The sequence below is a fragment of the Myripristis murdjan genome, chromosome 1, assembly GCF_902150065.1.
Source record: "Myripristis murdjan chromosome 1, fMyrMur1.1, whole genome shotgun sequence".
NCBI lineage: Eukaryota > Metazoa > Chordata > Actinopteri > Holocentriformes > Holocentridae > Myripristis > Myripristis murdjan.
The window spans coordinates 10,671,344-10,684,053 of NC_043980.1; the positions used below are offsets into that span (position 1 = coordinate 10,671,344).

At 39.6% G+C, this 12,710-nt stretch overlaps 1 protein-coding gene across 6 annotated transcripts in view; it reads right to left on the reverse strand.

Moving 5' to 3' along the window:
- micu3a (mitochondrial calcium uptake family, member 3a) overlaps window positions 1-12,710 on the reverse strand; it is a 40,647-nt gene that overhangs the window by 16,292 nt on the left and 11,645 nt on the right. For 4 of the 6 annotated variants that reach the window (XM_030063279.1, XM_030063270.1, XM_030063285.1 and 1 more), the window contains exons 5-9: window positions 12,623-12,670; window positions 11,865-11,947; window positions 10,134-10,205; window positions 8,199-8,240; window positions 4,770-4,865 (exon numbers count right to left, since the gene is read on the reverse strand). In XM_030063279.1, the coding sequence (XP_029919139.1) occupies window positions 4,770-4,865; window positions 8,199-8,240; window positions 10,134-10,205; window positions 11,865-11,947; window positions 12,623-12,670 (341 nt within the window). The remainder of the gene's footprint in view (window positions 1-4,769; window positions 4,866-8,198; window positions 8,241-10,133; window positions 10,206-11,864; window positions 11,948-12,622; window positions 12,671-12,710) is intronic. The other 2 variants (XM_030063300.1, XM_030063310.1) reach the window with 2 other exon arrangements.

Sequence of the window (12,710 nt, forward strand, 5' to 3'; positions counted from 1 at the left end):
TAGAGGGCACACTTTGGTTTTCATTTGAAACGAAGTAAATTGGCAAGAAATTATAATGATGTTTGGACATATTGCACTTTAAGATGTCTGTGAAATAAAATATGAAACCAGAAGCTGCAATCTCATTGCCATAGGCCTATTAAACTAGCCCCGTACCCTCTTAGAAGAGAGCTCAAAAACCACCATTATTACCACTGTTTACACCAGCAGTTAACAATTAATTCAAAATGTCTAACGCAACAAGTAGCGACCTGTTTTTTCCCAGAACTGTCTGGGATGTGATAACCGTTTTCTATAATCATATTACAGTGAGAGTCATAACATGTATGGTTAGACTATCAGATATCCTTTCATTAGAAATCAGATATTGGCCTGTCACCGCGTCCATCTTCAACACAATGGAGTTTCCACTCTGACCACAGCTAGTCATTATTTTTTCTTCATTATTATTATTATTAGTATTTGCTTATCAAATGTCTGACCACAGAAACCATTCTAGTTTGGTGTGGGAGAACTGTACTCAACACTTTGTAAAACCTATAATAAACCCTGCCTCACCCTACCTTGGGGAGCTAACACTATTTCGTGAGAGTGGCTCCAAATGGAGAGTTTTATCCCTGGAGAGTTTTATCTAGTGTTAAGTGAATTTTAGTATTACAAAGTTGGAGGGCGGACTTCTTGGCAGAACCAGTAAACAATATCGATATGGGCATAAGCCCTTCAAAAACCCCCATCGGTTTAACACTTGCGGCATGTAATGTCAGGCGGCCAAAACCTGGTCATAACAAACTTGTCGTTCCTGGAAGTTCGGCAGCACCACTGTGAGCTCATCATTACCACAGCGACGTAATAGTTACCACGCCTACCGGGCACGAGCCGACACCTGGTGTGTATGTCTGTTTGTTCATCTATCTGTGTGTGTGTACGTGAGTGTGTGTGTGACACAACAGGCTTTGATCTTTAAACTGAAGATAAAAACAGTAATTACTGATGTAAACACTAAACGGTCTTCCTCCCCCACCCTATCTCTGAGTAATACTGCAGAGGAAACACTCATTGTAGGTCTTTAGTCAAGTCAGTCAGACTGTCAGTCAGTCACACCTCCCAGGGATAAAAACAGAAAGCCCCCTCCTTTCCTTACCATCTTCTTTCTCCCTCTGATGCCTTTCCATCTTTATCTCCTATCTTCCCTTCTGCTGTTTTTCTTTCTCTCTTCCCTCTCAGCTTTTCCCTGTCCCTCCTCCAATTACTCTGACATCCTTTCTCTTCATGCTGCCAGTCAGTACCTCCTTCACCTCACATACATGGTGAGGTATTGGTGATTCCCTCCCTCCTCTTCTGCCTGTCAGTCAGTCCCTCCTTCACCAGACAAAAACACAGAGGTATAATGGTGACTAATCTGTTGAGTAAACACATCCTCACCCCCCTCTTTCTCTAAATACAACCTACCTCTCTCTTTCCCCTCAATATGCTTTTCTTTCCCGACTCACCTTCCCTCACCCCTTCCCGCATTCCTCCAAATTTACGTATTATCTGCCATTCTGCCATATCATGTGTTTATCATCTATTTTATTTTCTTTGTAACTTTACTTTTATTCAACTATTCTTCTTGTCCATCAACTTTTTTATCTCGTTTTATTTACTCTATTTTTTTTTGTTTCATAATTCATAATTTCAGTGCTCCTGTTTTTCTTCCTTTACTTTTCTTCCCTTCTTTCTCCGCCCCCCTCCACTGTCTGATTTGTCTGTCCTGTCCGTCTGACATCCCAGAGGATGAAAGGCTGCACGGTGTAAATACAAGGTCAGCCCCCATTACCCTCCACTGTCATTACCTCCACCGTAGTTTCCGCTGCCACCACAGCACTTAGCCTGTCATTAGGCAGCTAGCCTGCTAGCAGTATGTTAAATGTTATTAATCATTACCAGTACCTTGGAGCTGGCTTTTCTGCTGCCTTCCACTTCTGATGGATATATCACAGTACAAGTTGCATTGCACATGGTTAACTCAGAAAAGGCCAAAGGGCACTGACAATGTAGAATTTGTCTATGAAGTCCAAGTTGCCAAGATGTCAAAATGTGGACTGGAGAATATGGACTGTGTGTCATCACGTGATGTATTTGGGTATTATTTATTTAAAATTATTTGTTAACAAGTATTACCACATTTTTTAACTGTTAAATATTTTTGTTTTTAATAAATTTATTGAAACATCACTCATTTTCTCCTCCTCTGCTCTTTCTGCTCCTGCAGAGCAAAGTAGCTTTGTGTCTACTGACTTCAAAAATGAACCAACCAGCATCATTTTTTTTTTTTTTTTGTTACATTCTTCAATTACTTCTTACTAAAAATACTTACACACTACATGACAGGTCATGTATATGACCTCAAAAACCGGATGTGAGAGCTTATGAGGGGCACTTGAAGGCAGCTTTAGCCTGCCAGCAGCACTTAGATTACTTGACCATTAATCTTGATAAGTTCAGTCAGGAAACTCAAGGTGGCTTCAGCTGACTGGACTTGGCAGCAACTATAAGTGAAACAATCAACACACACCCAAATGCCAAACCTTCTAAAAGACATAAACTCACTGACTGTTTAGGTCACTGTGCAGGCTGCTGCGGCTGTGTGCTGCGTAATCAGTTTTGCTGCTTTTGTTCACCCAGCTCCACCTGCTGACACCTGAGTTTATGTACTGTATGGGGGTTGCATACTCCCTGACTAAAGTCTACTGCGTGTTAAGCAGCAAGTAAGGAAAGTAGATCTATTCCTTAAAATGAAAGTTATTGCTCTGTAATACCATTAATAAACTTAATGACTATACATATGTTGTGGTTTCCCAACCAGGTTGCAATATTTAAATGCTATTTGAATGCAACGTTTAGAGGTGATTCTTCATTAGTATGTCTTTCAAGATGAGTATGTGTGGTGCTAAAATGATGAGGGTTTTGTATGTGTTCTGCGATCAACCTTCAAAAAGCATCACTAAACTTCTGTTGGTGTAAACTGGGAATGATTCTGGGACTAGACACCAAAGCTACAACACTAATCACAACAAGGCACAGATACACATACAAAAGCATACTGAAGAGGGCAGGTGACACATCAAAGTAAAGAGAAACAGAACAGGTTATTAAAATATGGACATTTGAATACCTAACATTAAGGATATATACTGTTACACCAAAGATAAAATGCTTTTGAAAAAATAATTCAAATGAACAAATATCAAGGAATATTTGTTATATTTGTTCATCAGGAATGAATGATTGACACCAGGAAATGGATATGGGTGGAAAGACAGGGTGGAGATTTGGGCCATCCGATACAAATTCATTTTGAGATTAACAAAAATGTTTTCTCAGCATTTTCTTCCATTGTCCGAATTTAGAAGAAGCGCTTGGGAATGACACATTTTTGAAGAGGCCTTTTTATCCACCCTGAATTATTTTGTTAGGAGGAAGGATCTGAAATCAGATGATTCAGTGTGGGGAAAGTGGCGTGGAGGAATGGACTGACAGTAGTTTGAGATATTCTAGAAACTATTGGGGTGCATAGAGTTGCTTATGTGTGAGAGAAAGAAAGGGACAGAGGAAGAGAAGAGGAGAGAAGAAGGGACTGATAACAGGTGAGTTCACATACAGGGTGCCCATAAAGTCTCTTTACAATTTAACAAATTTATCACAAAAGCAAATGAATAGACAAATCTGTGGAAATTGGAAATTGTGGAAGTTTTTGGTTTTTGTTTTTTGTTTTTTTTGCCTCATTTAATACACCTTTATATGGGCACCATTAGTTGCACAAAGCAATTTCTTGCCATGTTCGCTGTAACATAGCCTCATCAATGGTGGCAATAGCATCAGTGATCTTTTGCTTCAGGTAGTTAATGTCCCGTATATTTGTTCGATACACGATATCTACACGAAAAACTTTGATAACCACTGAGTAGACTTTGTGGACACCCTGTATATCACCAGTGTCAAGCCAACCAGAACAAACAAACAATAATCATAACTTTCGAGTTAAAAACCTTGGTAACAAATAAATCTTTGTCATTAAAGTGATTCTTACCCATACAGTGATATTTGCTGCTCCATGCGAATGTAATACAAGTGTAAGTTTGGTCCGTGATCTCCTTCCCTGTCGCAAGAACGAGAGCCTCACCAGGGGTGTACTGCTCCAAAATGAATGAAGTAGATAGAAACTGGAAAACAACATGATTTTGACTGGGAAGACAGCGCACCTACTGGGTGAAACAGTGGCAGTGCTATGACAGAAAATGGTTCCAACATTTGGAAGTCAGAGTGCACTGGAAAGAGTGTTGAAAAATAAAGATCAGCTTTGTGTCACTCAGAATTGTGTTGTTTACTGATCTACAGTATACTTACTTCATTCATTTCGCAGCAGTACACTCCCAGTGAAGTTCTTTTTATTACAACAGGGGAGGAGTTAACGTACCAAACATGGTGGATGTATTACACTCACATGGAGCGGCATATATCACTATATGGGTAAGATTCCCAACTTTCACTTTAATGTAATGAGCAAAATTTACCAACAATCTCAAATACCTAAGTCAAGTCTAGTCAAGCATTTTACCAGCAAAAATTTGCCAATTTCTGGTCTTATTGTGACAATTTCTGGCTGACCTGACGCAGCAATGTACTTTTGAAAATCATGAGTGGAAAAAACGAGGAAAGGTGGGATCTAAAAGAGTTAGGAGTGGATAGATGAAGGGATGAAGGGACAGAGGACAGTTTGGTCTGTGTACCTCCGCCAGGTCAGAAAAGAGGGCTTGACTGGCGCCTCGCCTCAGAATGTCCCAGTAACTCCGTGCCACAAACTCCTGACTTTCTTTTTTTAGCACCTGTAGGAGTGGTCAAGCAGGGCCAGGGTCAATTCACCTCCAACTCAACCACTGTAAGAGCAGTTTTCAGTTTTCAGGATTCACTATGTTAATTAGCATTGAATACACACAGATTATTTGAGTTACTTATCTGAAAATGTAAAAGAATTCATATAATTGAAAGCCCTGTCCACACACATAACCGTGTTGAACATTATTCAAAAATGCATATGTACATTTGGTTTGTGCTGTTTGGACTACCAGATGGGGTGGGTTTACTGCATCAGGGTCATTCAGATATCAGACAAATTTTCAGTCCGACACATGAACAAAATTGAATCAAATAGTTCCAGACAAATTGTTTAAAACTCCTTACACTCATTTGACTGTTATGTGTGGCCACACCTATTTATTCTGGTGGTCCAAGCAGAATTATTTTTCAACTCTAACCCTTTAACCCAGTCCTTACAGTCTTCACCTTTCACTATGATGAATGGTTTTAACAAAGATGAACAGACAATTACAAGGGAAAAAAGCCCCAAATGTTTGGAATTAATGTTTGTCATCAGAAAAACAAAGAATTATATTATCAATTTCCATTTTGAAATTCTTGATTTAAATGTGAATTGACCCCAACCCTTGTGGCAAGCACCAAGCATAAAAACACATTAATAACAAAAATTACACGGATGGAGAGAGGGGAGAGTGGACGTGTGAAAATTCTAGTTCCGTCTCCTCTGCAGATACATGACAGCTGAAGCAAAGGACATTAGATGAAGAGAATGACAAAACACTTTTTAGTAAACACAACTGCACTGAAGATGAATGAATTACTGAGGGATCTGCTGGTCAAGAGTTGTTAATGATGAAAAACATGAATAAAACGTGAAAAAAAAAATGCACATCTCAAGTATTTTGGACTATTTCAAGACATTTTAAAAGCATATTTTTCCACCCTAAAGCAGATGTTTACATATTACTCCTGTGACCTCAGGCAAATTAGAGCCATGGTTCTCCTGTTACTAGCTTTGTTCACAAGTGAACCTAACCTTGAGCCTGGGAAAAAAGACATCTGAATTTTGTTTTAGAGTGCATTCTGCCTTTATAAAAAGCCAAAGCCATGGTGCTCCGCTCCTGACCACCCACCTTGCCTTCCTCTCCAGGGAGTATACAGCAGCGGCCATTTTAACATGACCCTGCGCTGCTCTTAACTTCACAGAGACAATGCAGCCATCCATCACACCACTGACAGCAGGACAAGGAGTGCCTGTCTGCCTCTGTGTGTGTGTGTGTGTGTGTGTGTGTGTGTGTGTGTGTGTGTGTGTGTGTGTGTGTGTGTGTGTGTGTGTGTGTGTGTGTGTGTGTGTGTGCGTGTGTGTGTGTGTGTGTGTGTGTGTGTCTGTGTGTGTCTGTGTGTGAGAGAGAGAGAGAAAGAGAGAAAGAGAGAGAGAGAGAGAACGGCTCATAGTCCAAACACAGACAAGTGTATTTTAGTCTTTAGATCTTACTTACCACTGTCTCTGTGATAGTGGTGTAACTGCATTGTCACTGGACAGTACAAGACCCTTTTCCACAATACTATTGAGGGCGGAGAGGACTTCTACATTAGCTACCACTGTATTTCAACTGTGTGTGAGAACGTTTTCTTCCAGGAAAGGACCTTAAAGAGTCATTTGTGAGGCATTTGAGCAAAAACAGTGCATTACAAATTTTGCCTATTCCATTACTGTCACTTTGCTTTTGGTTTAGTTTTTTTTTTTTTTTTTTGGGGGGGGGGGGGGGGGGGGGGGCTATTTAAGTCAACGATGCAATTACAGTAACTGGAACTGAGTTTTTCCTTTGGAAAATTTTTATCAAACAGGGCCTCATTGTATGTTGAGTAAATGAAAACATCATTCTCTTAGCTGAAATGAATACAATTCTAACATCATAATTGATGCCATACTAGATCAAGGAGCAGATGCGACTTGCTTTTTACATGAATATATTCTTTCATTTCTTCATAAAAGAAAATATGAATGTGCTTGGCCAGTGGAAGTGACATTTTCTGTCTGTAGCCTTGATCTGCTTCAATAAAATCTACTGCTCATTCTTTGCATTAACAGAACTCAGTAAGGCCCCTGATCACCCCCTCCGCGCACACACACACAGACAAAATGGCCAGTGGCTGATTCTCTTTAGAGCTTTGGAGTGTTTCAAGTCTTTCTAAATCACATCACTCTCTTTTTCAAAGAGTTCATCTCTCCTGACCCCTTAAATCTATTACTCGTCCTCTTCCATCTCTCTCTATTCATCCTTCCCTCTGCCATCAACCTTCTATCAATCACTCATCTGCCCTAGCAGATGGACACCTTCTCTTAAATGCAGTCTTTCTCAATCACCAACCATCCAGCAATCCATCCACAATTTTATTGAGCCTACAGAGTAGATTATACAGATAGCAGAGGATATGGGCAAGAGGTTTTTCAAAGACTAGATCATGATGCAAAAATGGGTGACAGGAGATTTGAGTCCTCCTAAGTATCTGAAGAAACTGACAAACCTCCTTGAGCCCCTGAGTGTAGAAGAGTAACCAAAACAAAATAAGGGGCTTGATGAATAAAAACAGGGCAAATTTCTATTGATTAGCCAGACACATGGTAGGTTGTAAGTTAAACAAGATATTCAGCACTTGATCATCCCTGTCTCCACATTGCTATCCTTCCATCTATTCTTCTGCCAAAACAGCTGAAAAGCAGAGTGGGCTTAAGGCTGCTTCTCACATGAAATCTGAGTAAATTATCAATGGAAAAAACATCGGACAAAGTAGCCGTGTCTAGCTGGGTTTCCATTCTATTCTTTAGACAAATTGTCTACTTAGATGGGCTGAATGGAAATGGCAAAATCCACAAAAAATTATCCCATATCCTTGCTGTCACTCTTATGTGTAATCCTTGCCATTAATTGGAGCACTTTAATTTTGCTTAGGGCATTTCTTCATTTTCATGTTTGAATGACAGCATGACAGCATTAAATGCCTAAAATTATTTTATTGCAGTAAAGAACAATAACAACTTGTCCAGTACCAATCAGTTTGTGAAAGAATCTTTTCATTTTTCCAGTTCATGTTTTTTTGTTTTTTTTTAAATGATGTTCAGGAGGCAAACTTATCTGATTCAACTCAGCAGACTCAGAGCATTAAAGAAGAGACCAAGGACTTCACAGTGGATACATGCGCTGTTGATGAGGGCAAGCAACATCAACCCAACTTTATATCACCATTCCTCCCTCCATTCATCCTGCCATCCTGCCTATCTTCATCCATCTACAGAGCAGCTAAAAGGAGACTAAGGGTTTAGGGTTTTGGATACATACGCTGTTCATGGGGGCAACCTGATATCCATACAGCTGCATACTCTAACACACAGAGAGAGACATGAGGAAGAGAGAGAGGACACACAGCATGCAGTCAGAGAGGAGGGGGAGGAGAGGAAGGAGAAGAGAAGGTAAAAGACAAGTTAGTACATGCAAGGAGGCTGCAGATACACTCTTGAAAAGGATGGGTCATTTTCTTCATGTGCAGGTGCATTTTAGAACAACACACATTTTGCATTACAACATGTGTTTACATGTCTTTGTATTTTGTCTCTGGTGCAAAGGGCTCATTGCTATGGCGTTCCTGCAAATCCTGCCCTTCAAACAGTGAGGGCAGGATAGTAGATTCCTTTAATTTTCTGTGGATGAACTTTGAATTTCTGTAGGTGGCGCTCTTTTCTTTGTCTGTTCAACCACATGTGACTCACAATAACAAGCGTGTATGTGCGCATGATACTGTACTATGCACATTGTGACGTTGCTGGTGAGCGTGTTGTGTGATGCAGTGGCTTGGAGCCCAAAACAACTTTTCCTACAGGACAATAAAGTGTGTATATCTTATCTTATTTATGTTATCTATCTTATTTATCTTGACCACTGTGACTATCAATGCTCATGCTAACCATCCAGTTCTTCTGTTTCTCCCAAAACAAACCAAAAATAGACACATGTTTAGAGCAGTGGTTTTCAAACTGGGCTCCTGGGACCCCCAGGGTCCCTTGAGAGGTTTCTAGGGGGACCTCAGGAAAATGATGCCTAGTTTTATTTCATTACAACTTAACTCATTAGACTTTATGGATTTATGTATAAATGGTAATTTTAACTTTATATTTTAATCTTGCCTCTTTGTACATATTTGTCAGTTTTCAAGTATGACATCTTAACAATTTAATACTTGACATGAATAAAAATATACCCCTTTGGGGTAAAATCTCTTAAAATGGGGGTCCTTCTTTCTTGGTTTAATGAAAGTAAACCTTTGGGGCTAGAACATGAAAAAATTTGAAAATTAAAGTAAAGTCTTTCAGGAACTCTCTATCACTATCGTGTGATATCAGTCAGATAAAGAAATTTAAGGTATTAAATTTCTTTATTTCCTTATTGTGCAACATATTTTTGACACATGCCAACTCACTTGTCAGGATGCAAAGCAAGATGTGTTTTGCCCTTGAACTACACTTTCGTTGAAAATGATGCAGTCTTTTGAAAAGTGTATCAATATAACAAGTACACAGAAGGGACAATTATCATAGTAACAACAGAGGTGACAGCATATTGTTAAAAACACTTTCTGTAAGGCAGCATGCACTAGCAGCCTCTCATCAAATATGGTTACATGATGGGTTTAGCCAACAAAGGGACTCTGGTATGTGTGCCTGTTCAAACATAGATGACAGTTAACTTGTAAGGCTCCCAAATGAGTATCAAACCTTCTTAAACTAACTTTTAAAATTGATCAGTTGATGAAATTGATTGTCATTTCCAAAACTTCTACGAGTAAAGGTTCTCACAGCACTAATCTGATACCTTTCCTTGTACTTTTGGCAAACTTGAAGAAATAACATAGGATGTGTGGTACCAAACAACACTCATTCAATAATGTCTATTGGTATGCAATGTGCTTCTAATTTAGAGTCTAGTCTAACTCAACTACATTAATCTGAAAAAAAAAGGAGGAGTGGAAGATATGCTGGATGTTTGCACTGCAAATTTACCCCACCGATGAAAGCAACATGTGTCTTCTAGAGTCTACACGCTTGGGCCGGTAATCCTTGATCACTGTACTGTTGGTTGTATCAATTGTAATTAGTGAAGAGCTTAAAGGTTACACTCACACACATGCATCCTCCATACACACATATCTCACATTCAAATCCACACACACACACACACACACACACACACACACACACACACACAAACCAATTATCTTACCAACTGGGCTGACTTTTCAGCATCTCCTTTCCTCCCTCTCTTCTCATTTTTCTTACGGAAGATCTCCTGAAGCTGTGATGAGAGAGAGACAAAAGGGATCTCATCACTCCATTCAAACTCGGATTTAAAGCTCTCTTTAAAGCTGACTGGCATGCAACAGCTCAGACAAACACTCATTGAGTTCACAAAGTCATTCATCCATTCATTCTGGTCTATAATGGAGTGATTCAAAGATTGGTCTTTTGATGACATATTTTTTGATTTCTGGTTTGGCTCTGGGAGTGACTCACTCAGATTCACTAATATTAAAATAACTACTTGTAAGGTTCTACTTTTTTTTAATTTGGCAAGATATTTCATAAAAAGCAGTCATTACTCTGGTGTTTCACGCTCAGTTTAGGTTCTGGCCCAAGATTTTACATTGAATGTAGACTGTAGCTTCTCAAATTTGTTCTAACCCATTATAATTTTTCAGACAAACCACTGTAATTGCTTCTGTACACATTAAACATATCACTTCCTGTACAACAGAGGATTTTTCCCGGGAAAGAGGGACTCCTCACAGGTGCCTAGAACAACAAAAGCTCTCATGAACTGACTATAGATTTTTGTGAATCAAGGTGCAGACTGCTACACCACATCATGTTGTTTGGTACAGCCATAGGCGTTTCTCTGTTGCAGACAAAAATAAAATACTTCAGCTGTTACATCTGGGAAACCTTTTGGAAAAGAGACAACATGCAATTGTTGCACCCAGTCAGCCCTGTGCTTTTGGATAAGAGCATGGAGTCAGGATTGGTGGGAAAGAAAAGTCAATAATTTAGTCATTTTAAGTGTTGAGTTGCATGATCTTCTTTGATGTGTCATTGGGATGTCACTGTCTGTGTTCCTGTACTTACATTGTATAAATTTGGAAGCTGGCCAGAATAGCCTACAGAGTTGTCGCCAACTAGTTTGGTGTGCACAAAAGCACAGACACTCATGTAGCCACAAAAATAGCACAGAACACCCACATCTGCACAAAGAGAGGTGGTCTGAGAAAGTGGAGGCACAAGCGTATTTTTGGAGACCAAAATTGCACTGTACCACCCGATGTGTATGGGTACTCCCCTCTAATGCACTCCTTGCCCATTTTGGCGCAAGAGATGTTATGGAAAGCCACAAAATAACCACGGAGGGAAATTACCATTTTGCCAGCACGAAGTCACTGTGCACTGGCACGCAAATAGACCACGATTACTTCAGCTGTAATATCTAATTCCCCTTGCATACACATAAATGTCAAGGAATGTTGACCCGGGTCCACCGAGACTGCAGCATGACTTGGCTTGTACATTGGAGTGTAGGCTGTCACTTTAATATGTCATCAGAAAACATAATGTTAAAATACATTCAACATGGACAATATAATGCCATCATTGCTTTATGGTCTATGGTCTAAGTTAGTTGGTTTTATTTACTTAATTGCAAAATGAAAGCTTCTCACAACAATAAAGCTAAATGGAAGTTTAGTAAAAAAAAAAAAAAAAAAAATGTTCTTGTTCTGTTCTTGAGCTGGATGTAAGTCTACATTCTGACACTAAGGTTCACTGGGAGCTCTGCTGTGCAGGGACAGGGACCCGAGTTAATTTCTTACAGGAAAAACGTTCAGAACAATTTGGTGCCTCAAACATAGGTGTGTTCAATTTAGGGATGGGTTTTCTCTCTGACAGTGCATTGTCAGGGACTCACCACCAAGAACTCCCTCTTGTCCACCATCTGGTTGCCGTCTGCATCAAACATGTTGAAAGCAATCTTAAAGCCAGCGTGGGGCTCTGCAGAACAAACGGGGCACACAGACTGAGTGTGAATGTGTGTATATGTGTGTTAAAGGAGATTTTAAAACCAGCGATAGCATGGGAAGAAGTGGTATACAGAGAGGAGAAAGGGGTAACTAAATCTTACTATATCCTGAACCTATAAACAGTTAACATTTCTATTTCCTACAGCTATCCACCTTTGATGATTATCAAGCTTGGCAGCTGAGCAACCAAAACAATTAAAGCCACAGTTTTTATTTATTAAACATTGTATGTTATATTTTATTTTACACTATATCTTCCCAGTCTCCTGATTTCTTTTCTTTTTTTTTTTTTTTTTTTTTTTTGGTAACAAGTAGTTAGTAACCAGTAGTCTGCAATTAATGGGTCCTCTCATTTCATGTGGACACATACTAAGCTACACTAGACAAAAAATTGCAGCTAAGATGACTTTCTTTGGGTATTCTTTGGGTGACAGGAATGCTAGACATCAACACTATTTCCAGATAACTGACAGGTGAGGAAACTGACTGATCCTTATTTCTGAAGGGAATAGAGGGCATAGTTCCAGCACACCATGGCAGGATGGAAAGAGATAAAGAGAGATAAGAATATACTGTGAGAAAGAGATGAAGAAGAAGATGGCATAAAGTGAAAGGAAGGAAGGGTGGAGAGATCGGATCAACTCACTTGTCAGGATGCAGAGCAGGAAGAGGTATTCTGTGTATGCGATGATGCCTGGTAACAAGACGAAGAGAGTTAAAGAAAAGGTCACGTC